At 38.5% G+C, this 27,094-nt stretch overlaps 1 protein-coding gene across 1 annotated transcript; it reads right to left on the bottom strand.

Moving 5' to 3' along the window:
* Positions 1–22,455: 22,455 nt before the first annotated feature.
* On the bottom strand, positions 22,456–26,300 carry CXCR4 (C-X-C motif chemokine receptor 4). Its single transcript, XM_044666611.1, has 2 exons — positions 26,221–26,300; positions 22,456–24,079 (listed from the first exon to the last, which is right to left on the bottom strand). Exons 1-2 carry the CDS (start codon positions 26,245–26,247, stop codon positions 23,018–23,020), a joined length of 1,089 nt encoding a protein of 362 aa, XP_044522546.1. The 5' UTR covers positions 26,248–26,300; the 3' UTR covers positions 22,456–23,017.
* Positions 26,301–27,094: the final 794 nt, after the last annotated feature.

The following is a 27,094-nucleotide window of genomic DNA, read 5'->3' as shown; positions in this document are numbered from 1 at the left end:
TTGTTGTATGAAGAACATCAAGGAGGCCAGTGTCATTGGTCCTTGTCTTCTTCTAATATGATTTATTATTTTCCATTTACTTATGTGCATTTTGGTTTGAATATTTCCTTTCCAGCTGTGTCTTTTTTTTTTAATCAAAATCTTTTCTCATTTTCATTTTAATAACATTTATTTTTCCACTGGAATCTTTTTTTATTTTCTGTCTCTAGATTTTGATTTCCCCTCTCTACTCTGTCCCAACACCCCCAGCCCCTTCCCCCAAGTTTTCCCTCTCTCATGATTGATCTACTGTTTCCCAGAGGATCCCAAGTGCATTTTGTATTTGTGAATACTATTGATTATTAATGCATTAAGCCTATTGTCTCCAGTAGTATAGTGCTGCTCATAATCAACCCTGCTTGGAAATTACAGGCTATTGATAACATTGTTGCTTATTTGCATGGAGCATTGAATTCATTGGTATCGCTAGTCTTTTCATATGCTAATTGCTTGTTGAATAGAATTGAATTAATGGAAACAGTGTTTTAGGAACATAAGTTTGGTAGAGATATGTAGGATGGACTACAGTAGGCCAGTGGGGGAGGAGAGGAGAGCCTGGAAGCTGGGAGAAAAACTTTAAGGCTCTTGTGTAATCCAGGCATGAGGCAATTAATTAGGGTGTAGACCAGGATGATGGCCATGGAAATGGAGAGCAAATCCAAGAGACATTTAAAAAGAAAGAATGAGATATTTTCTGGAATCACAGATTGTTAAAGCTGAAAGATTGTATGATCCAACCCCATCATTTTTGCTGTTGAGGAAATTGAGACCCAATTAGAGAACAAAAGGAGGCACACTGTACCAAGTGCTAAATTGTTCTGTTCAGTCCATGAAGGAACCAGAGAAGAGAGAGATGAATATGGGTTGATGTAGACCAGGAAGCTTTCCTGAAGGAAGCAGGACTTCAATTAGGTAGAATTTAAGTAAATTCACTTTAGAGATAGACAGTTTGGTGCCATGGGGAAAAAAAAAAAAAGATTCTAGATTTGGAGTCTAAGGACCAGAGCTCAAATTCCAGATCTACAGGCTGCAAGGTGGCTCAGTGGATATAGTGCTGGACTTGGGTGTCAGGAAGATCTGAGTTCAAATCCAGTCTTAAGATACTTGTTAGCTGTGTAATCCTGGGTCAGTCACTTAAACATCTTTTCTGCCTCGGTTGATGTGGATAATATAGCACCTACCTTCTAGGGGGTGATGTGAGGATCAAATGAGATTATATGATGGATAATAAATACAAATACTGTAGCCCATCCTCCCTATCTCTACCTAACTTATGTTCCTGAAGTACTGCTTCCATTAATTCAGTTCTTTTCAACAAATCTCCAATTCTTAAAAGTGCTATAAAAATGCTAGCTATTCCCATTTGCTATCTTGAGTAAGTCATTTAAGTTTTGTGGGTCTCGGTTTTCTCATCTGTACAGTGTCCTTCTGAGGTCACTTCCAATTCTAAATCTTTGACTCTAAGATCACAATAATCAATCATTTGAAGATTTCTGGGTGGTGAGCAGAGGTGAGATTCTTTCTCTAGAGAAGACAAGTAAGAGGCAGCTGGCTACAGCTGTATTGAGAGCCAGAAATCCTGGGTTTTAGGGGACAGCTGGATAGCTCAGTGGATTGAGAGCCAGGCCTAGAGATGGGAGGTCCTAGGTTCAAATCTGGACTCAGACACTTCCCAACTGTGTGACCCTGGGCAAGTCACTTGACCCCCATTGCCTACCCTTACCAATCTTCTGCCTTTGAGCCAATACACAGTATTAACTCCAAGACAGAAGGTAAGGGTTTAAAAAAAAATCCTGGGTTTTAGTCTTGGTTCTGCCAGTAAATAGCTGTGTGATTTCATGGCAGACAGGCTGCATGTAGGAGGTGAAGGACAGTGGTGAGTCAGAGATGACTCTCAAGTTTCTAACTTAGAAAACATGGTAGACCCATCAACAGAAATAGGATTGTTGAAGATGATAGTTTAAGTTAGGGAATGGTAGAGGGGGTTAGTTAGGGTGGGGGGAGGAAAGTACACATTTTGTTTTGTTATTTTAAAGGATTAAGTCCTTTTATATCCCTATCTAGTTTGTAATCCCTTTGATGGCTAGGATATAAGTCCAAATATTAACAGCTGTCTCCATTTACATAATGTTTTAAGGCTTAGAAAGTGCTTTTCTAATAATCCTGTGATAAGTAATGCAAATATTGTTGGCCACATATCATAGATGAGAAAATTGAAGATGAAAGTTGAAGGATCCATGGTTATACAGTCATTAGACACTAGAATTTCTGAGATTCTAACCTAGGACTTTTACTGGCCCCAAGCCCAGAGGTCTTTCCAAAATCCTTTTGAATCTCCCAAAGAGTTCCCAGTACATATATAGACAACTTTGTCAAAATTATAAGAATATGAACCATTTTCCAATTGATAAATGATCAGTGATATGAACAGATAATTTTTTGATAAAAAAATAAAAGCCATATGTAGACATATGAAAAAATACTCTAAATCAATGATGGGCAAACTTTTTAAAGGGGGGGGGTGGCCAAAGGAAAGGAAATGCTTATCTGTCAGTCTGTTTCTAAGGCAACTCTTTCGAAGTTTCATTGTATTGTATCCTACTCATTATATTTGTCAGATTAGGAATAATGTGAGTGGCTGGATAGAACATTTCAGGGGGCTGCATCTGGCCATCCGGCCCTAGTTTGCCCATCACTGCTCTAAATCATTGTTGATTAGAGAAATGCAAATCAAAACAACTCTGAGATATCATCTCACATCTATCAAATTGGCTAAAATGATGAAAGAGCAAAATGACAAATGGAGGAGATGTAGGAAAATAGGAACACTAATACACTGTTGGTGGAACTGTGAACTGATCCAACCATTTCATTTGGAGAGCAATCTGGAATTACGCCCAGAGTTATGAAACTATCTATAGAAACATGAAAGGCACAGTTTATATATACTTTTTTTGGTCAAATGATGCCTTCTCTAGTGTGGAGAGGAGAGGGAGATACCTGGAAATTTTAATGTAACAAACAAAAAAAGAATTAATAACAAATTTTTTTATAGTTCCCAGTACAGAGCTTAGATATAAGATGTTAAAAAATATTGGTATCTGACTGACTAACAGAAGGCAAAACCTTCAATCCTTAAATCTTTACTGGACTCCAGATCCAACACTTATAATACAATATTTCACCCAGTTCTTTATCACTAAAGCCATTCCTTATAGAAGATGCTTCTCAAATGCTGACTGGAAAACACTTTTTTTTTTTTTGTGAAATTTCATTTCACACTATCTTTCTAATAGTTCCTATGTTTGTGATTTCATCAATGCAGGGTGCTCCAGAATTCCCCAGCGCATAAAAATAAACAAATACCCTATAACCTTTGGTCTTAATGCCTGGGGGCACTAAGAGATTAAGTAATTTTTGTGGTCCCATAACTAGTATGTATCAGAGACAAAATTGGAACTCAGGTCTTCCTGATTCCAAGGCTAGCTCTCTGTCCATGACTATGTTATAGAAGATAAAAGTATTGATGTTGAGGGCCTTACTAATAAACATGGCATCAAATGTCAAAGAAATACTTTTTATTAAGGAATTAAAAATTTTACAACTGTTGTACATGAAAGAAGTAGCTCTATTATGTGAATTTAAGGGATATGCTAAGTCTGCACATCCTTCTTTCTGAAAAGTTTCTAGAAGATCTAAATATGAATCAGGTTATAAACACAACTTGATTTTAATATAAATTATAATATAAATGTATTCTATTTCCCCACAGAGGCTTTCTAGAAATAAGACAACATATTAAAATTAAAATTTCATGTGGGCTTCATTATTATATCCAATTTAATTAAAAAAAAACCCTTGCCTTCTGCCTTACAATTTAAGGCAGAAGAATGGTAAAGGCTAGGCAAATGGGTTTAAATGACATTCACAGGGTCATACAGATAGGAAGTGTCTGAAGTCAGTTTTAAACCCAGTCCACCTGACTCTAGACTTGGATCTCTATCTACTGAGCCACCCAGTTGCCCCTTTACAATTTCATTTGATAAATGGCACATCTCCCAAATAAGGAACAATTCTAAGACCATAGATATTAATTTTAGAGTTAGGAAGACCTGAATTTGAATCCTGCCTCTGACACTTGTCAGCTATGGAGCCAAGGGATGCTACTTCACCAGCCTCAGTTTCTTTAGTTGTACAATGGCAAAAATATTATCTCTTATTTCAGAAAAGTTTTTGTGAGGCTCAAACGTATATAACGTTATCTGCAAAAACAAAGTGCTTTGTAAAATGCCAGTTATATTCTCAGAAATCCCATTTGCTGGTCATAATTATAAATAACATTTGGGATCAATTCTATTCTACTGTGTGAATAAGCTACTCATTAGTAATGATAATTTAGTTTTCTAGGAGTACTTTAACTTTCTGAAGGTCATTGGGAATAGATAGCTGAAAAAATTCTATAATTACTCAGATGAAACATTTATTATGCACGTCTCATATTCTTTATTTTAAAGTCTCATATTCTTTAAAAAAAAGCAAAGCAAACCTTCATATGATGTTGCCATTCTTTCAAGATACCATTACATATTTCTTCTCTCTCCTAGGAATTTGGCTAGGAAAGGGCTATCTAGGCTTGTCATCTTCACTCACTATTTTCGCATTCTGATACCTTGTTCTTCCACCTCCACCACTCAGTTGAAACAATCTCTCCAGAGAGATCAATATTCTCTCTCTGTCTTTTTTTTTTTTTTTCCTTTTCAAAACCCCTTACCTTCTGTCTTAGAATTGATACTAAATATCAGTTCCAAGCCAGGCAATTGAGGTTAAGTGACTTGCCCAGGGTCACACAGCTAGGAAGCCTGAGGCCAAATTTGACATTTCCAGGGTAGGCACTCTATCCACTGAATCACTGAGCTGCCCTGATCAATGTTCTCTTTAAAAAAAATTTAAAGAAATTTTAATAACAAATTTCCACATAAGTTTTCCAAAGTTATATGATCCAAATTGTCTCCCTCCTTTCTTCCCTCCCCCTTTGTGGAGCTGGCAAGCAATTCAATCTAGGTTATACATGTATTATCATGCAAAGCACATTTCTATATTCATTTTTGTAAGTGAGTAATCTTATAAAACTAGTGTTTGTTTAACTGTTAAATTTAATGTGACTATTGGTCGATTTTTTTTTTTACCTTTTTGCAGCTTTTGACACTATTGACCATGGAAATTCTCTCCTCTCTTAGTTGTTGTGACCTAGCTCTCTTGATTCTTTTCCTAATTCTTCACTATCTTTACTGGAGATTTCTCTCCCATACACTAAGTGTGCATATGTCCCTAGACTCTGTCCTGGTCTCTCTTCTTTTCCTTTTTTATACCCTCTTCCTAGGTTGGTCTCTATAAATACAGAAATTTTAAATCCACACATCCAGCCAGAATCTCTCTATTGAACAAAAGTCCCATAACTGAATGAATGACAAAACATTTATTTGGTGCTTACACCAAATAAGGCTCTGGGGATACAAATAGAAAAATCAAGACAATCTCTACTTCCTTTTTAAAAACAAACAAACAAACAAACCCTTACCTTCTGTCTTAGAATCAATACTGTGTATTGGTTCCAAGGTAGAAGAGTAGTAAGGGCTAGGCAATGGGGGTTAAGTGACTTGCCCAGGGTCACACAGCTAGGAAGTATCTGAGGCCAGATCTCAATCCACTGAGCCACCCAGCTGCCTCTTCTGCTTTCTTAATAGCAGAGATAAAAATAGAAATAAAGAATTTCAAGGGGAGAAGAAGGAGCTTGTAGAACAAATAATTCCCTAAGGTAAGAGAGATCATCCTTCCTGTGCTTCCCTCTCAAGATGAAGTCTTAAAATTTTTGGTTTTCTTTTCTTTCTTTTTTTTCACCCCGTGGATGACTGAGCCAAGAGAATGAATCTATATCTCTCTTTAGTCTTTGCTGCTGCTGCTGCTGCTACTTCTACAAATAATGCCCTCTATACATTGTTGTATAAGTAGCTAAAGAGATGCTGCTAAAGACTTTCAGCATTTGTTCCTGGATAATGACATCACAACACATCTATGCTATTTCTCTAAAATGCTAGAACTAACCCTCTTTGGTTATGGGACTGAATTTTAACTTATCAAATGCAGTTTCCCAATGTGCTCTATCCTTTCCATCCCCAACTCCCAGGCAATGGGACCACCAAGATTCCACTAGCCTTCTTAGTCTCCATGAGAATTATCGTATCTTTTATCATTCCCCCTCCCCACTCTCAAACTTCCTAGCTTTTGTTATCCTGCTCTAACAAACTCTTATTCTATTCCAGAATCCAGCAAATACCACTCCTATCATATTACTGCCTTCCCTCTCTTTTTCTTTTTTGTGGAGTTTCTCTGGTTGGAGATTTTTAGATAATAAAGTGTCTTGCTAAATGGAATCATCTTTGACTCTCAAGGAGTTCACACTCTGTTTGAAAGAGGCAGCAAATAAAAGAACATTCACCTGCAGGGCAGAGAGAAAAGCCTAGAAGTCCTAAGATTCAGCAGTAAGGAAGATGGCAAGGGCTCATGGTTTTTACTTTACATAGGTAGTTTAGATGATAGTGCTAGAAATGATGAACAAGACACACCCACAAACAATGGAAAGACATATGAAGTGATGTAAAGTGAAGTGAGAAGAACAAGGAGAACATTGTACACAAAACCAAAAATACAGTGATTCCTCACCTATCCCAGAAGTTATATTTCTGACCCCTCTCTCCTCCTTTAGGTGAAAAATATGCAAAGTAGCAGGAGAACAGACTGATGCTATAGTCATTGAGCCAATCAGTGCCCAGGATACAGATCACAGCACTGTGGTTGGTCGCCTTTCATTAACTAGTAGTGTGTCGTGTACAATCTTACTTTAGCAAACTTGCTCAAGTGGTAATGGTGTACTGCATTTCCACTGTGTACAGTATTGTATTCATCTGCAAAATCCTGCGATATGGTGAAAACTTGGCTATTCAGAAGTAAATTAAAAAAAAAACAACAAAACAACCTGCAATATAGTGGAACTGTGATAAATGAATTGCACTATAGCAGGACTATAGTGTATGATGGTCAACTGTGAATGACTTGACAATGATCAACAAGGCAGGGATCCAGGAGAATTCCAAGGGACTCATGCTGAAAAAAGTTTTTCACAGCCACTGAAGGAACTGATGGAGTCTGAATGCAGATTGAAGCATGTCATTTTCTGCTTTATTTCCTCCATGACTTTTTCTCTAATGTAAGTGATATGTGTTTTCTTTCACAACATGATGAACATGGAAATGTGATGTACTGTATGATAACAGTACAACCTATATCATATTGACTGCAGTCTTTGTAAGAGGGGAGGGATAGGACATAGGGAGAGAACATGGATGGCAAAATATCAGAAAATGATTGTTGAAAATAGTATCTACATGTAATTTGGAAAAATGTAAAAAAATTAAAAGTAAGATGAAAAATCTGTAACTCTTAGTAGTTAGATAAGGGCATTAACCTTGCTTCTCATTTTATAAATCCCTTGTTATAACATAGGGCAACGTTGGCAAAAGTTTCCCAGTTCAGGTGCCCAAACTGCAACTTCAAGCTGCCTATGAGCCCCCAGAGAATGAAGGAAGAAAATTCTTGCTTTCAGCTGTTGGACAGAGGGACGGGACATGCAAAAAATGTCCTCATCTCTGGGAACTGAGCAGCTCCCCGAATGTCACACCTTAGCCAACGCTATTGTAGGGGAAGCAAATTTATAGTATTTTAAATATGGAAGCTATTGCCTATAGCAGTGGGAAGGAGGTAGAGAGGATGGATAGCAAAATGTCAGAAAATGATTTTTGAAAATTGTATTAACATGTAATCTGGAAAAAAATTAAAAATAGTAAAAAAAGATGATAGTGTTAGGGGACTTCAGGGAAAAGAGGAAAGGCAAATGGTAAGGCCTGTGGGATCTTAGGATCTGGTTGTCTTCCATTGTAGAATTTCTCCCTTCTCATCTCTGCCTCTTGGATTCCTTCAGATCCTACTTAAAATCCTATCTTCTACAAAAAGCTTTTCCCAATCCCTTTTAGTATTGGTGACTTTCCTTTGGTGATTTTCTTCAGTTTATCCTATCTATATCTAGTCTGCACATAGTCATTTGCATGTCCATCTCTCCAATTAGACTTTGAGATCCTTCAGATCAGAGATCTTCTTTGTCTTTGTCTTTCTTAGTATCTCAGTAGTTGGCCAGAGGGCTGGCATTTACTAGGTGTTTAATAAATGCTTGTTAACATGATAGAGGAGACAGTGATAGGCAGATGATTAGACCAGGTAGTTTTCCATCTCATTTGAAGGACTGGAGTTCTTGATTTCCATCTCATCCAAATCCTGTGATGACTCAAGAGACCTGGGCAAAGAGCAAAGGTAAGATTGAAGGATGATTGATTCCTGTGGTGGATCTCTACCTACATGCCCCCCAGGAATCTCCAACTTAGCACTGCTGCAGAATAGCACTTATATTTCCATCCACCACAAGCCTTCCCTGCTTTTAATTTCCCTGTTTCTCTTGCTGGGTGCCACCTTCCTTCAAGTTGCCTTCCTTTCACAGTTCTGGAGTTATCTTTGACATTTCTATCTCCCCAACCCCCAATTAGTTAGTTGCCAAAATTTGTAATCCTACTTCCATAACCACTTTTGCATCTGTCTTCTGTCAGTTCATATAGCTTCTATCTCAATTCTGTACTTAGTTACTTTTTGCCAAAACTGTTTCAATAGCTTTCTTGGACTCCCTGATTTCAATCTGTTTCCTCACCAATCCATCTTCCACAAAGCTGCCAACTGGCATTCGTCAAACACAGACCTGACCATGTCAGTCTCCTATTCAAAAATTGTCAATGATACCCTACTGCTTCTAGGATAAAGTCCAAATTCCTTAGTCTGGCATTTAAAGCCCTCAGCAATCTGGCTCCTCCCCCCCCCCACCTTTCTAGTCTTATTTCATATTACTCCCCCTCATGCCCTCAAATTTTTGTTGATGGGTATTCTGGATGTTCCCTTTCCCATGTCTTTGCACAAGTGGCCCTCCATGTCCAGAATGCATTCTCTCTTCAGCTTTACATACCTGAATCTCTAGGGTCCTGCAAAGCGCAAATTAGGTGCTACCTCCTACAAGCTGCCATTCTTGATATTGTCAATTATTAACACAACCTCCCTATAGTGGATTTAATACTTGTTAGGTTTAAATTCTTCTTCTGATACTTTTCCTTGTTGTATAGCCTTAGGTAAGTCACTTAACATCTGAGCCTTAGTTTTCTTATTTGTAAAATGAGGACAGTTCTGAGTTCCCTTCCAGTTCTAAATATATGATCCTTTTATCCCTCTTAGAATTATAATTTTTTATTACTTTGCATAGCATAATAGATTTAGAAATGGAAATGACCTTTTTACAGAGATGTGGCAGAAGCAGCAGCCTCAGTCTTTAAAAAAGAGAAGATTTTAGTGGAAAATCTAGAAATTTAAGGCAAAGAGGAGATGATCAATAATTTTAATTTAAAAACAAAAAGCAATGTCTGATCACTTTTGGACCTATTTGGACTGAAAGAGTCTCCAACTCTGTAAATTATTTTTTGTTCATTTTTAATGATTTAGTTACTAAGAATGTAGATTTATTCTAAATTGTACTAGAATGTGAATTGTAATAAATCCATTCTTTATTTTTATGTGGGAAAAAACTTCTTAGTATTTACTTGTATGTCTGTTTTGTTCTCTCCTTTCTCCCCTTCACTCCTCACTATATAAACTCCTTGTGGATTATGATTATTCATTTTTGTCTTTGTATCCCCAGTTCCTAACATGATCCTATGCCCTTGCCTGGTAAGTAGTTCATAAATTTATATTAAAGCTATTTAGAACTAGATAAAAGATTGCATCAAAGAACTCTGAAGTTTCACCTCATACTCAGAAAACTGACAAAGGTAACAAAAGATTGGAATAAATGTAGGAGGGGATGTAAAAAGATAGGCAACCCAATATTTGTAGTTTTAAAGTGTAGGCATATTTAAAGAAGCTTGATATCCATGGGGGCACAGCTAATTTACCTAGAGGAAAGATTTTATTATTATAAAATGTGGACATTTTAAAAATCATTTTGTAAAATCCCCAGATTATTTGTATTTTAATCTTAGGAGAGTTAATATTTTTCACCTTTTACTAGTGCCCTGACCTCTATCTGAAGTCTTTCCTCCACCATCAAAATCAGCAACAAAATTTGAGTACTATCCTTTCCTCAAAAGCAAATGGGGGTCTTTTAGGGGGCTAAAATTTTCCCACTTTTGGCATTTTGCAGTATGTACAATTGTTATGGGACTTAAAGGCTTAGCAAAATGAAGGAAGTGCTTCCCCAACACACCATTTCCTATTTAAGACAATACAAAAATGGTCATTTAAATGGAATACCTAGAGTTGGTCATTTGTGCATTGTCTGACTTTAAGTCCTACAGCGTCATAACTCAATCTCCCAGTGATTCTGTGAATGGCATGGCCTCTTCAGAGATTTCCTTTATGCTTTTGAGTGTATTTACTTTCCTGTGTATTTCAAAAGATCCAACAACTGGAGGATAATATCTTTGAAGGATCCCAAGCCTCAAATCATTTCTGGAGTACACCTTAATAGATGTAGCCTGGAGTGACTAGTTACTAGGAATGCTTGGTCCCTCTCGATGCAATATCTTAACTCCAGGATTAGACCATCTTATTTTTTGTAATATTTTGTCCAATTGTCCAATATGATATACTCTTTAGAGTTGGCCAAAGCCATTCTCTGGAACAGTTATATTAAACATGGGTTGCTATAGGAACTAAATTAAAATATAATTGGGAAAATACTTAATGAAATAAATAAAAATGTAATAAAATATGGATAATATATTTTAAAATTTAGTGAATACTCAGCGTAAAAGGACCCATATATACAGATTAGTGTCTCCCCCTCCCCAGTTTCTATTTGAGTTGGATACCACTCAATGTCTCAAAGCATTAATCTATAAGGAATTCTTCTACGATGACCCTTTTGGGTCCTGATACCCCCTTTTGAAAGTTTCACTGGGAAATTTTTCCTGGACATACATGGCTAGCCTACTTTTGACTCACATTGTACCTGCTCTCTCCTCCATTTTATTCTCATGGTGTTTTTCATCAGTCAGGCATTTTATGTGGGATTCTCCCCTTCCTTAAAAAAGAATCTCTCTCTAGTAATACTAACTCACTTTCCATAATACTTTGAAGTTTACAAGATACTTTTCTCACAGTAATCCTGAGAAGTAAGCAAGATGAAAAGTTTTATCTCCATTTTCCTGAAGAGGAAACTAAGGTTCAAAGAAGAAACACACCCAGTTTCACCCAGCTAGTGTCTGAGATGGGTCTTTACTGCATGTCTTCTGCCTCAGAGGGTCATGGCTGGAAGAGGTCTTTGAGATGTTCCAGTCCAACTCCCTCCAGGCCCAGAGAGTTTACTTAAGGTTGTACAGTAGGATCTCATTTTACTCAAACTCCACACACAAGAATTCAGGTATATACAATTGATGACAGAAAAAAAATTAAGGTAGAAAAATACATAAAATTAAAAAATTTAATTATGTACCAAATCCTTGCCATTTCCCCAAGAATCTTAAAGTCTCACTGCAATTTATTCACTCTTATTCTCCTACTGAGATACATCAGGGTGTCATTACATTGTTTTGCACCAAATATTAGATCTCTGTATCAGTCTTTGTCCAGAGTTCTCACTTGCAACAAGTCATGTTCATGTCCGAGCAGTGCTTTTCTTTGTTTCATTAATGCTATTTAGTTATAATAATAGTTCCAAAGTTCAAGAGTACTGATACTAGTAGCTCTGAAAAGACTAAGAAAAGCCATAAAGTGCCTATGTTCATAGAAAAAATATTTATTAAATAAAGGGATTCATTATTACATACGATTTTCAACTTAAGCAAAGGGTCGTGGAATGTATTGGTCAGGTAAAAGGAAGTCCTATTGTAGGAAGCAGAGCCAGGTTTTAAGCTCAGTTCCTTTGATTCCAAGTAGGGGTGGCTAGGTGGCATAGTAGAAGCCGGAAGACTGATCTTCCTGAGTTCAAATCTGGCCTCAGACACTTACTATCTGTGTGATCCTCTGCAAATCATTTAACTCATTTGATCTGAAGAAGGAAATGAAAAACAGTTCTGGAATCTTTACTAAGAAAATCCCAAATGGGGTTACAAAGAGTCAGACATGGCTAAAAAATGATAGAAAGACCCGATTCCAAACCCAGTCCTGTTTCCAACATGGCAGTTGGATTGCTCCTTTTCCAGTGCTCTTTTCTCTAAATCACATTGCCAGGAGTTTAGTTAGGTGCCAAAAGACTAGAGTAACCCTCTTATCCTCTCTCCTTTGAGTCAGTCCTTTTGTCTTAGAAACAGGATCTGGGATCCTCACTGGAAGAAGTGTGCACTGACATTTAGAGAAACAGACTTTGAGATATTTCAATAAATAGTGGGTCGTTAGCAAAAGCCTTTGAAAATAATTCTAGCCTTGTGAAGTAGGGGGGCCTGCAGATAGAAAGAAAACAAAGAAGTTATAACTATTCTACAGAAAGGTACATTGTTCTATCCCTGCAAGCTGGGGGCTGGCCCAAATCCCTTCTGCTCCTTTGTTTGGCTTGTGCCTTTGAGGGTGGCACAGTGTGTGGCTGTGAAACGCTATTCATTGTCAAGGGTTATGATTTTTTTTTCCTTTTGTCCTATTTATTGACTCTCTCAGGGGAACTGTTGCCAAAAGTTGTGACTGGTGGTTATTGCCATGGAGGGGCAAGGGCATATGCTGCTGAAGTCCAAGGGGTTTTAGTCAATGCTCAGTCAACAACTTTTATCTGTGGGCAGAGCCAGTACTAGCTGCTAGAGGGTCTTATAAAAGAAGGAAGAGATATAGAATCCCTGCTCCCCAGGAACTGACAACAGGGAAGAAATGGAGCAAAAATAGGTAAAAAAAAATTGAAATCCTCTTTCTTCATTCTCTTTTCTAAAATAGCAAAATCGATAGCCCAATAGAAACATGTCAACACGGACAATATCTATGCTTATAATGAGTGCTTAATAACTGTTTTTTGATTTTTGAACTGAACGGAAGAGCTAAGCAGAATGTGAGAATCATGAGAATTGCTTCAGAGAACCATGTTCTCTGTGTTATTGCTTTAAAGGGAAGAGCTAGTCTTTGATATCTTTATTGTCAGGCTCAACCCAGATGCCTTTTTATCCTTGAAAAATTCCCTGACTGCCTCCATTTAAAAGTGATCCTTCTCCATCACAGAAGATAGAATGGACAATTCTGATTTTATAGGCTGTCCCAAAAGTATTGGTACAGCTTAAGGCTTTTTGTTGTTCAGTCTTTTCAGTTGTCTCTGACTCTTCATGACCCCGTTTGAGTTTTTTTCTGGCAAAGATATTGGAGTGGTTTGCCATTTCCTTCTCCAGCTCATTTCACAGATGAGGAAACTGAAGCAAACAAGGTTAAATGACTTGCCCAGGGTCACACAACTGGTGAGTGTCCCAGGCCAGATTTCAACTCAAGAAGATGAGTCACTGTGCCACCTAGCTGCCTGTTTTAAGCTTTAATAGTATATAAAATGCAAATAAAATGAGAAAGGAAACATAATTGAGAAAACTTATTTGCAGCAAATTTATTTTATATAGTTTTCACATCCAAGGTTTACAGAGAACTAATTCAAATAAGACTAAGAGCTATTCCCTAATAGATAAATGGTCAAAGAATGAAGAAGTAGCTTTCAAAGTAAGAAATCCAAATTAGTAACAGTCATATGAAAAATTCCAAATCACTAATTATTAGAGAAATTAAAGCTAGTTTGAGGTTCTAATTCTAATCACATTGGCATAGATGACAGAGGAGGAAAATGGTAAATGTTAGAGTGGGGAATGGGAAAACAGACACACTAATGAACTCCTGATGGAGCTATGAATTGGTACATTCCTGAAAGCAATTTGGAATTATGCCAAAAGTTATTAAACTGTACATATGCCCTTTGACCTAGAGGATAGCATTAGAAGACCTATACCGCAGAATGATCAAAGAAAGAGGAAAAGGCCTTATATGTACAAATGCCTTAAGCTAGTTTTTTTCCCCAATAGTAAAAACCTTGAAACTGAGAGGGAACCCACCTATTGGAGAACAAGCAGACAAACTTTATAAAATAGTAATGGAATATTATTGTGCCCTAAGAAGTGATGAAGTAGATAATTTTAGGGCAAACTGGGAATACCTATGAACTGATTCAGAGGGAAGGGAGCAAAACTAGGGAAATAATTTCTACTAGAAAAATAATTTCTACAGTAATATCTCCATTATATTTGTAAAAATATTTCATTTGACCAATTACATATAATACATTTCCACATAAATTTTCTGAAGTTATATGATCCAAATTGTCTTCCTCTCTCCATTCTCTCTCCCTTCCTGGAGCTGGCAAGCAATTTGATCTGGTTTCTACATGTATTATCATGCAAAACATATTTCCATATTGTTCATTTTTGTAAGAGAATACTCATATAAAACTAAAAACCCAAATAAACCAAAGTGAAAAACCATATGCTTTGATATATATTTTGACTCCAACAGTTCTTTCACTGTCTGTGGATAGCATTCTTTGACATGTACATTGTAAAGAAAAACAACTTGAGGGACTTTAGAAAGCTGAAAAGGCAATGACAAACCATGTGACGACAACGAAGAAATCATGATTCCAAAAGATGAAGAGGAAACATGTCACCTGTCACTTGTCACAAAGCTGATGAGCTTAAAATCCTGAACATGAAATATGTTTTTGGATATGGCCAATATGCTAATTTCTTTTGACTCTGAATATTTCTTATTTTTTTATTGTTCAATTTGAGGAGAGTGAGATGGCAAGAAATAAATGTTTGTTAATTACAATATCAAATCAAAGATATCTAATATCTAATCAAAGATTAAGATAGAAAAAAGTAGTTTGTTTTTTTCTTTTAGAGTGACCTTTCTCATTTCATAATATGTTTCCTGGGTCTCTCCTTTGTACTTACCCTTGTCTCTCCTGTGTCAGAGTTATTTGGGCACTTCTTTTAATAACCACCCTAAGCTAGTCAGCTTCAAGATTCCAGGGAACAGAGACAAAGCTTCAATACCAACTTGATCTAATTGTAGTTTGTTGATAAGATATATAAACAGGGGGCAGCTGAGTGGCTGGGTGGATTGACAACCAGGCCCAGGTTCTGGGTTCAAATATGATCTCAGACACTTCCTTGTTTTGTAACCCTGGGCAAGTCACTTAATCCCCATTGCCTCGCCCTTACCATTCTTCTGCCTTAGAATCAATACTTAGTATTAATTCTAAGATGAAAGGTAAGGGTTTAAAAGAAAAAGATATATAAACAAATATCATGGACATATTTGTAAATACCAAAAGGGTACAAAAAGATATGTGTGGAGGGCATGTAGGTAGCACAGTGGATAGAGTACCAGGCCCATATTCAAGAGGATCTGGGTTCAAATATGACTTTAGACACTTTCTAGTTGTGTGACTCTGGGCAAGTCACTTAACCCCAGTTGCCTAGTCCTAACTGCTCTTCTGCCTTGGAACTCATATTTAGTTTTGATTCTAAAACAGAAGATAGGGTTTTAAAAAAACCCAAGTAATATTTGTAAGCATGGAAATGACCAGAAAAATAATAAAAGGTTTGAAAAAAGATAATGAATATTGATAATCATTATGATAATACTAATAATACCTTACAGTTATATAACACTTCAAACTTTCACAACTTTTATATCTATTATCAAATTTTGTTTAAAACCCACTCTTGATTACACGATAGAGAATGCAGTTGTTTTAAGAATTCATAGAAGGGCAAAATCATAGGATAAGTAATCAGAAGTCTCTGTGGAGGAATTAGGACTGGCTAGAAGCAAAATGACAAGCTTAATTCTCTTCTATGAATCTGGCAAGATGTTTTCCAGTGGTCAGAAGGCAGAAAAATTGCCTCCTACCTTTTTCTCTGTATCTTTTAGTCTGTTCCAGTTTTTACTGTTATTCAAGCTCCTGGTTGTAGCCACATTTGGACTGCTGCAAGTGTCAGCAGAACGGAAGGGAAGGGAAGCTTCCTCTGCCACTCGGTTTTATTTATAGCAGACTCCTTTTCCATTAAATGAAGAAATCAGTGAGGTTACAACTTGTATATTTTAAAAGAAAGGTAAAAATGAAAATGAAACAGCCATTCTTGTGTTTAGATAGTTTGATTTTTCTTGACTCACAGGTGGGAAATTGAATACCCTTCTGGAGCATCTGGCAAAAAAAGGACGATTTGCTGTAATTCGATGTAACACCTGCTTAGCTAGTCACAACTTTCCTTTGCTTTTCTGTGGTTTCTGCCCAGAACTATGTACTCCGATAGTGGGACCAGAGAGCTAACAAGAAGTGACCAGAACTAAAAAAAAAGTCTTTCATTTGTTGACTGTACATGTGGGGAACACTGACTTAATAAAGCAAGTTGGGCTCACTTGATTAGAGATGATGAAAAAGCTTTGAGAAGGGAAGAATCTAGGCTTTGCTACACGCATGCTTCTTCTAGGAAGAGGAAATTTGTGAAATAAAGTCACGAAAGGGTCAGTCACTCAATAAACATTTATTAAATGATTACTATGTGCCTAACATTAATGTAATGAGGGTGCAAAGAAAGGCAAAACCATCTCTATCCTAAAGGAACTCATAGTCTAATGGATGAAATTGCTTTCTTGTACCACTCTTTATGATCCCATTTAGGGTTTTCTTGGCAAAGATACTGGAGTGGTTTTGTCATTTTTTTCTCTAACTCATTTTACAGATGAGGAAATTGAGGCAAGCAGGGCTAAATAACTTTCCTAGGATCACACAGCTGTTAAGTGTCTGAAGCTAGACTTGAACTCTGGTCTTCCTATTCCAGGCCCAGTGCTCTATCCACTGTACCACACTTGGCTGGTCTCGTTTCCTTATTGGTTTTCTGGAGGCTTATGTCTTTGGGCAACTCTTTCTTACTGAAATCTATTTACTCACAAGTCAAGACATCTTCGGTCTTCTTCAAAATAAATGATGAATAACATATGTCAACTCTTGATCACATTTTTCCTCCATTGATGTTGAAAATCTGTCTAAAATGCCTGTTTCCTTTTTTGTCTTAGGAATAAATATGTTATGAACTTATGACAATTGAATCTTGTAACTTAGCATCTTTCAAGGGGAGCAGAGTCATTGTTCTGCATATCAGTGATCAGTGGACAAAACTGGAGATGGAGATAGGAAAAGTAGGAAGTTGGGCTGAATATATAGGAAGTCCAGGACATGAGTCACAGATCTCTGAGAGTAAATTTGGTTCCCAAATGAGTGAACACAGAAAGATCAGAGGGACAAGGACAGAGCATGCCAACACTAGAGAGCAAGAAGAAGAAAAAAAGAACCAAGAAAGAACATGGAAAGGGAAAGAGGAGAACCAAGATATAGCAGTGCAATGGGAATGGGGTGGTGTTTGGGGTCAAGGAAATCCAGAGTCAATAGTCCAATCTGTACTCTGCTCTCCCTTTGTTCAGTAAGTGTGCCTAGTGTTGTTCTGATTATACTCTTAAGTTTTACTAGGAATTATTTTTTCTTTAATGAGTTCTTAACTTGGTATCCATGAATTCATTCAGAAATATTCTGATAATTGTATTTCAATGTAAATCGTTTATAATGCTATATATTCTATTTTAAGCATTTAAAGAAACACGATTCTGAGAAAAGATCTACAGTCTTTCTCAGTCTATCAAAAGATTCGCTGACACACAAAAAAAAATTAAGAACTTCTACCTTAAATAGTTTTGCTAATATCAAGTTATGGACCCTCTCTAGCCTGGCTGAAAGCATGGATTTTTAGTCTTAAGATGGATTTCTAGCAGATTTTAATTGCTGGAAGCAATGGGGCTGATTTAAATTAATCCAGGACAGTTAGAGACATTTTCTAACTGAACAATAGCTGGTAGCTAATCATTCCTCTTTCTAAAAGAGAAAAACAAAAAACGACCAAAAAAAAAAAATGATTACACACACAATACAACCAAACAAAAGCTAGAAGAAAATGGGAAGTGATCCAAATTGAGTCATGGCTGATGGTGAGGATTAAGTGAGTAAACATCAATGTCTTTAGAGACAGCCTGGGCTTTGCGGAAAACTTGAGAATTTTCAGCTGTTTTAGAATTTTCAAAATGCTTCTAGCATTTCATCTTCTTTTGTTCTTTTCCCCCTCTTCGCTTTGTGAGATGTTTGCTCACAACATGTTAGTTAGCTAGCATTTGCTGTGTGCCTAGTACGAGATGGCTCTATGTTAGGGCTCTCAAGGGACATGGGGAAAAAATATAAGGGAGGATCCCTGTCCTCAGGGGGCTTATAATTTGGTTGAGGGAGACATGGAAAGACTTGAGGATCCCTTGAAAGGTATCCTTCAGCAAATGCCAAAGACTATAGAGGAAATTGAAGTTATGAATAATAATAAAAATGACAACTGCAAAAATGATGATAGGGAAAGGAGTCTAGATTTGTGAGTCCACTGGAACAGAGAAGTCTTGGGTGAGGAAGTTTCCACTACAACTCTGTCTTAGACTGTTGTCTGGAGTCCTGATGAGTTAAGAGCCTGAAAAAAATAGGTTGGAGCTTGGTTGCAATATTAGGTAACAAACATTTTTAAGTGCTTCCTAAGTACCAGGCCTTATGAAGTGTGCTTTAAATACTAAACTGAGGAGTTTGTATTTGAATCTAGAGGTTGTAGACAGTCATGAGAGTTTATTGAGCAGGTGAGTGACATGGTCAATCCTATGTTTTTAGGAATATCTCTCTTTTTTTAAACCCTTATTTTTGTCTCGGAACCAATTCTGAGTATTGATTTCAAGGCAGAAGAACAGTAAGAGCTGGGTAAAACCCTTACCTTTTGTCTCAGAATCAATACTGAGTATTAATTTCAAGGCAGAAGAGCAGTAAGGGCTAGGTAACTGGGATTAAATGGGGTTAAATTGAGCCCAGGATCCCACAGCTAGGAGGGATCTGAGGCCAGATTTAATCTCAGGACCCCCTATCTCCAGGCCTGGTTTTCTATCCACTGAGCCACCTACATGTCCCTTAGGAATATCAATTTTGTCAGCGATTTGGAGGATGGAGTGGAGGGGAGAAAGATCTGAGGCCAGGAAACCTATTAGGAGGTTATAATAACCCTTTAGACAAGAATTGATGAGGGTATGATGGCTATATGAATAAAGAGGAGAGATAGGAGAAATGTGAGGGCAAACAATAAGTAGAACTTACCAAATGATTAGACATATGAGGAAAAAGAGAGAACATTAAGACCTTTTACAACTTGCATCCAACCTACCATTTTGAACCTTTGCAAATTCTATACTAGGGAAACTGAACAATTTTTTCTTTGATAATCTCAACTTCCTCCCTCCCCCTCCCTGCATCCAGCAGGAATGCATTCCTTCTTCCTCTCTCTTTCCCTCCCTATGGATGTATTTCTCCTCTTTCAAGATCCAATTCAGAGGGCATCTCCTTTAGAGAAGTCCTTTTTGATACGCACAGATAAAGGTCTTCACTCTTCCTCTTCTCCAGAATTGTTGGTTTTGTTCTTTCACTTTTCTCTAAATACCTATTTTTTTTTAAACCCTTACCTTCATCTTAGAATCAATATTGTGTATTGAGTCTAAGGCAGAAGAGTGGTAAGGGCTAGACAATGAGGGTTAAATGACTTGCCCAGGGTCACACAGCTAGGAAATGTCTGAGATCATATTTGAACCCAGGACCATCATGCCTCTGGGCTTGGCTCTCAATCCACTGAGCCACCCAGCTGTCCCCCTCTCCCATTTTCTAAAAATATGGTGATTAATGTTTCTTATCCACCCCCCCAAGTATCCTTGAGTAGATACTATTTTTCTCTAGTTTTGTATGCTCAAGTACCAAAATTAATGACAGAATTTAAAATGACTATTTATGTTTTCTTAATGTTCTTGGCATATATACAACTTGATCAGGGAATTTTTTTGCACATGCGTTGTTGTTTTTTTAAACTAGGACTTTACAATTTTGGAATCAATTATCATTAATGATACTGGTCTAGTTTTCTTTCTTTGCATTGTCTATTCCTGGTTTAGGTATCAGTACTACATTTGCCTTGTGAAAGTCTAATAGGGTATTTTTTTCTCCATTTTTGAGACTAATTTATTTATAGGCATGTTCTTTAAATGTTTAATCAGATTCACTCATGTTTAATTGACTTCTAAAAACTTGTAGGCCACTATTATGTTGTCTGAACGCCACTCCTCCAAAAGTGGAAGTTATACCATTGTCTCCAGGAAGAAGTTTGGGACATGAACCCATGAGCTCCTTGAGATAAGGACAATTTTTTTTTCCTTAGCATCCTCAGCTCCTATTTCTGTGCTTGTCACATAGCAGGTGTTCAATAAATGTTCGATTGAACAATCATCCTGGGTGTTCATACCATTCCTTATCTAAGAGCAGAGAATGTCAGAATTCCGAGTTACACCATTCTTTGCAGTTGTGTTTAACAGGTCATATGGGACAATGTTCTTGGAAATGGTCTTTTAAACTTGAACTTCTAAAAATTGAGACTTGCAAAAGATGCCCTGGGAATTGATTGGGTAGTCAGAAAAAAGGGGCTGGGAATCCACCATTTTAAAAGAAGTCTACAGCTTGTGGAGTGGCATTTTAATTCATTGGTTCTTTACAATATTAAGATTTAAAGTACTCCTTCTCCCCTAAGAAATTACTTTTCAGAAGTTTGTGTTGTTGGTACTCAATAGTTAGATGATATATTTATACTATTTCTGGCAGCAGGCTTAAAGACTCAAATATTTAGCTCACATTATGCAACTGGAGCTCCATTACTGACCTCCAAGGACCCCATTCATAATGGAATTTAGCTAGACAGGAGAGGAACAATCAGCCACTTCAGTGCATGGCAAATAGGGAATGAATTTCCCTGAATCATAAGAGGTTACTAAGACATACCAGGATGTTGGGAGCTTTTATACAGCTACGGTATAGACAATGTTTGAAGAGACTGTGATGAGTTGGAATGATAAAGGAGGTCAGGAAGAGACCCAATACTTTTCTTTTCAAAGAAAAGACTACACTACCTTTGTCCCAAACTCAAATGAAACACCCATTAAAATGAGGAGGGTCCCTTTCTATTTGCTTCAATTGCTTTTTGTTGTGACTCCATAGTGCAGGAGAAAGAATTTGGGGCGGGGGGGGGGGGGGGGGTTCAAATAAGATAGGAAGGAAAAAGAATTCCTTTGGAGAACTTCTATTGTCTCAGATCGAATAAATATTTATAGAAAAGGTTCTAGTGAATCCATTTGTATCTCCTGCTGAAGAGTTTTATTCCAAAGATTTAAATGCAAAACTATGCCCAATTGAATGCTTATCAGATTATGTTTCTCTGGGAAAACCTGGAAACCTTAAGTATATATCAACTCTTAATTGTCTTCTCAAATAAAATAGAATACCACTTTAAATTATACTAGAATTACGCGCTGCAGTATGATGTAGGACAAATTGGATTCCATTCTAATTACTTCCATTCAAAGGATCTATAATTTGCCTTGAACAAATGTGATTTGTTTTACAAAGGAAAGCCATCAGAATTTGGATGTAGATTTTGTCGGAAACAATTGTTAATGTTCAAATATTGTCTTAATTATTTCATAGTTTTGAATTTGGAGGGAACTATCCAGAGCAAACTAGTTCATCTATCTGTAAAGTGACCTGATGAAATTTTTTTTGTTGCCACTTGGAAATCATATAAAACTTTACACAGAAACTACAATTGAAATTTGTTAAAGATGCCGAGGTTTACACAGTCTAATGTAATGAATACACTCACTGCATATTTTATAGCCCATCTTGTGCAAAAATTGGAAAGTATGGCTACTACTTTAAAAGTTTATCTCCCAAGCTTTGACATCAATCCGGAGGAAAATGGTGCATTCTAAGGATAAAATCACGGTTAAGTTCAAGATAGAAGAAATCTTAAAGAAAGGTCTTTAGCCAGGTTAAATGGTATGGTATGACTGATCTTACATGCCCTTAAAAAAAAGTCAAATTGACTTGTTAACTAGATGTCTAGATACAATGCTGATGATCACAGCTTTTCAGCAGAGTCCAAATGTAAGGAAATTTGAAATATTTAATATTCAATCCCATACTCCCCTCCCTCCCCTATAGCCCCCAATACCCCAGAAGGATCATCTTTCAAAGAAGTTGGCTCTGGCTTTTAACTAGCACTAGGAAGCCTAAACAAAGTCAACCACAAATGGAACACCAAATAGTTTTCCATTTCCTTTTATTAACAGCTTAACACAGACTGTATGTACACTGCAGGTTTTTAGACTAACTCAATACTGAAAAACCACCATCTAACACTTGTTTCAAGGACTTTGGTTATAAGTGCCAATGTCTACATCAGAATTACACTAGTGTAAACCATACAACTTCAGAGGAGTAGGGAAAAAAGTTGAAATGGGGATAGAGATTATTTATGTACAAACAGCTGAGCAGAGTTTTTCCAGCTTGAAGTCATTCACCACACAGTCTAAAAGTGTTTTAAGTTCACATTTTCTACAGCTATACAGACAGACAAATATTAACAATTGCAAACCAAGCATTGGCCACAGGTCCTGCCTAGACACTCATCAACATGGAACATGAACAAATTTATATAAATAAATCAATTAAACATAACAAAAACAACCCTAAAGTAAAAAAAAATTACAAATTCCAACAGTAAATAAAAGCTGTACATTATGGTCAGTCTTTTGTATCTCAAAAAAAGGTAACAAAATGTCCTTTTATTATAAAAAAAAACTGTTTAGATCTTGAAAGATGGTGTTAGCTGGAGTGGAAACTTGAGGATTCTGACTCTGTAGAAACAGATGAATGTCCTCCCCTCTTGCCTTTTGAAAGTATCTTAAGGCTGGAGCCTCTGCTAACTGATGTCAGTGCATTCTGTGCAGAAGTTTTAAATTTGGCCCCAAGGAAGGCATAGAGGATGGGATTCAGGCAACAATGAAAAAAGGCCACCGCCTCTGTGATGGAGATCCATTTGTGTACTGCTTTGTCAAAGTCACAGTCCTGCTTGATCACCTCCAGGAGAATAAATGTGTCTATACTGATGCCAATATAATAAGGCAACCAGCAAGCGAAGAAAGCCAGGATAAGTATGACTGTTGTCTTCAGGGCTTTGCGTTTCTGGTGACCTTTGGAGTGTGACAACTTGGAAATGATAATGCAGTAACAGGTCAGGATAATTAGGCCAGGTAATACAAGTCCAACTAAGATATGCTGAAACCGGAAAGAAATCAGCCAGTTTTCATGTGGGTACATCCGGTCACAAACATATCTTCCAGCAGCTTCACTTGTGTTGGCAAAAATGATATCAGGAACTGTTAGCAGGACAGCAGGCAGCCACACACCTAAATACACCACCTTTTCTGCCAACAGCTTTCTTGGTCTCTGACTGTTGGTTGCATGGACGATTGCCAGGTATCGGTCTAAACTAATAAAAGCCAGAATCAGGACACTGCCATAGAGGTTGACGGTATAAATGACATGCACTGCCTTGCACAGGAAATTTCCAAAATACCAGCTTGCAGCTGCATCGACAGCCCAAAAGGGCAGCGTGAGGACAAATAGAAGATCAGCTACCGATAGGTGCAACCTGTACTTGTCAGTCATGCTTCTCAGCTTCTTCTGGTAGCCCATGACGATGATAACCAATCCATTGCCCACAATGCCGGTCACAAAGATGATGGAAAACACAGTAGGTAGAAAGATTCGGTTGAAATCTTCATTTTCATTTGGATAACACGGCTCTTTGCCCTCGTAATCACCTGAACCAAACCCGTCCATAGTGTTGTTATCATGAAACTCAATGATGAAGCCTGTAAAGGACTGCAAAGAAACAATAAGAAATGTTAAGTGACAGAAAATTACAAACCCAACATTTAGCTATCAAGTTAAACAACTACTGATACTTTAAACAAAAGCAACACAACTCCCTCCACTCCCTACCACCCCCCAACCCAACCAAAAGAAAAATTCTTCCAAGGGGAAACAACGTTCTTGGAGAAGGGTGGGTAGGATGGCACCATTTCTTTAAAATTTCCTATCCCTTCGCTTGACTTCAACTCCAAAAGCAGTCTAGATTAGATTTTCCCCTTAAGGTCAAACATTTCACATAATCATTAAACTGCACCCATCATAAGAAACTTCAGGAGACATTTTTCTGGGCGGAAACAGGTTGGGGTTGGAGTGGGGGGGTTCAATACAGAGTAGCGGAGTCAAAACATAGTGGCAAGAAAATGAGGAGATGGAGAAAGAGCAGCTTAAGCGCGCACCAAAAGCCTCAGTCCTCTATTGAGGCAATTCCCCCCCCCCCCGACTTTTTTTTAAAAAGCACGTCTTAAATACAAAACATTGTGCCCTTGTGGCCATATGGTTAGGATAGGGGACTCCGCCAAAACAGTGCGAGCTTGAGGTGTGTCTGGTAGGCATGGAAAACTGGGCTCGTTAATATGTACAGCCCCACCTCCCGCAAGTGTTTATTCCTTCAGGTTATTCTTGTATTTGCTGAGCGGATCTTCGCTTCCCTGGGTGGAGAAGAAGCTGTTGTTTGGGTCACGCGTTCCGGACTCTCACCTCCTCGACCCAAGTTTCATTTCCTCCCTCTTAATTGTCCCAACTTCTCAAGGTTTAATAGCAGTGTTCCCCCTCCCCGTTTCCCTCCACCCTCGGGCCACTGGCTAATAGGATCAGGGGGGCAGCAGCTGGAACCCGCGCACTGGGCAGCCTGCAGTCCATTGCGAATACGGACCGTCCAACACCCTCAAGGCACACTTGTCTTTATCCTCCTTACCCCTTCCCACGCAGGGCAGCAAAAGACTTCCACTCCCCAGTACCCCTAGCCAACCGGACCTGGGCGGGCCTGCCTTGCCTTTTAGAGAGCCTGGCGACTCCACCCCAGTTGCCTTTGAATCGCGCGCCTCTGGGGGAGGAAGCGAAACAAAACTGGGGTTTGGGGGTTCAAAAAAGCAAGAGGAAACCACCGACGGTTAAACGGCGGTATTTGAGCCAAACTGATTGGTACACTTGCATCCATCCACCCATCCAGCTCCTTTCCCCTCGCAGTAATTCAACAGAACATTGCGCGCCCTCCCGGGTAAAGACCTCTCCAACCTCGCGCGCCTCCTATTGAACTCCCAGAGTTGACTCCGGCGCGTAGCCTTAAGGCAAAACCAACCGCACACTGCCAGGAGACGCCGGACGCCAAAGTAGAGCTCCCGAGCTCCTGACCTAACATAACCGCACTGCTTCTGCAAATCCCAAGCAACAATGCTTCTATACCAAGGGCTTTTAAAAAGCATAATAAGAGATTTCAGTCTTCCACTCTCTGCCAGTCCCCCACAAAGAACCTAGTTCATCTTCAAGCACAGGGCAGAAAGCTTCATATGGGGTGGGGGCTGAAGAGAGGTAACAAGAAATGTTCTCTTTGCCTCCTCCTTTTCCAAGTTGCACCTGGGAACCATGAACAGCTCCGAGTGAGCGCACCCACGGGACAGAAAACCCGAAGCATCTTTTTTAAAAGTCACAGGGACTTCACTTTCCCTCTCTTTCTTTCCCTGGTCCACTAGTGCGACCGTCCGCCCCAATTCTTGCCTTCTTTTCACCCTAGAGATTCCTACACGCCAGTTTCTTCCCAGGCTCTACCCACATCTGCACTGAATGCACCTTTTTGTTTGCAAACAACGCGCAAGAAACCGAGCTAGCGCACAGTTCTACCCAGTCACTCGCGCTCAGCTCAGTATCCCCAAGTCAAATCTTAAAAGAAACTCCTACTTCCAAATTCATTCTGCAACCCAGAGAAATAACTACTGCCAGTTGTCTCTCTGAGCGCTGGGAGTCTTGCAAAAGGGGTATCCTCTAAAAAAGTTAGGTAACCAGGAGATTGCTGTCTTTATCTGCCAAGGGAAAGGGTTTGCTCTAAGAGGACGTATTTGCAACCAGAGAAATAAGCAGATCAAAACTGAACTTACATCCCCATCTCCGCTGTCTGAATCCATGCTTGTAGGAGCAGCAGCAGCAGCAGCAGCTTCCGCCCAAACACTACTTTCCAAATCACTTTACAACCTTCAGTCACAACCAACAAACTCTGAAGTTTCGCGGAGAACCGGACTTTTATAAATCACGCTGGGAGGCGGAGGGGCGCATGCGTCCAACCCGATGGAGCGGGGAGGGAGAACCACTTGCTTTGAGTCCTTTGAATAGACTGGGCGGGGGGAGAGAGTGGGAGGGGGGAAGAAAGGGGGAAGAGGGGCGGGGGAAGGGTGCCGCGGTTAGTCTGGCGGTGTCTGTTAGGGAAGCCCCGGTGCAATACACGCAATGAACTTCGTCACGTAGTGTTAGTTTTTTGGCGGGTAAGGTGGGGAAAGAACTGGGAAAGAGGGAGATAGAATTGGTCCCTACTTAAGCCCTCTGTATGAAAAAGGATTCTCTTAGAATCCTCTTGAATGTTGCATGTTAGAGTTGGAGGGCATAGTCTTGTCCTATCCCTTTATTTCACCGATGACCCTAAGAATGACTTGTCCAAGGTCACAGAGCTGGTTCCCTAGAGATTTTAAACTCAAGCCAGAGCAGTTTTCACTACAGCAGATCAGAACCGTTTGGTTTTTAAATTTAAAAAAAAAAATTTTTTTTTAAGGGATTCAGTAAGGGAACATCTATTTGGGACTTTTTCACTTAATGAGTAATAAGAGAAAGGGTGGTAAGGAACGGGGGATAAGAATCAATGTATCAGAAATCACTTATTGAAGAATTTTAGTGCCAAAAGAATTCGGATCAGAACGAGGGGCAGAATACAAAATCCCTAAGAAGAGAAGCTTCGGGGGTGGGGTGGGGGTGGGGGAACTT

The sequence above is a fragment of the Gracilinanus agilis genome, chromosome 3 (assembly GCF_016433145.1).
Source record: "Gracilinanus agilis isolate LMUSP501 chromosome 3, AgileGrace, whole genome shotgun sequence".
Classification (NCBI taxonomy): domain Eukaryota; kingdom Metazoa; phylum Chordata; class Mammalia; order Didelphimorphia; family Didelphidae; genus Gracilinanus; species Gracilinanus agilis.
Note: the sequence above shows the minus strand (reverse complement) of the source record. Positions and strands in the feature narration are given on the sequence as shown.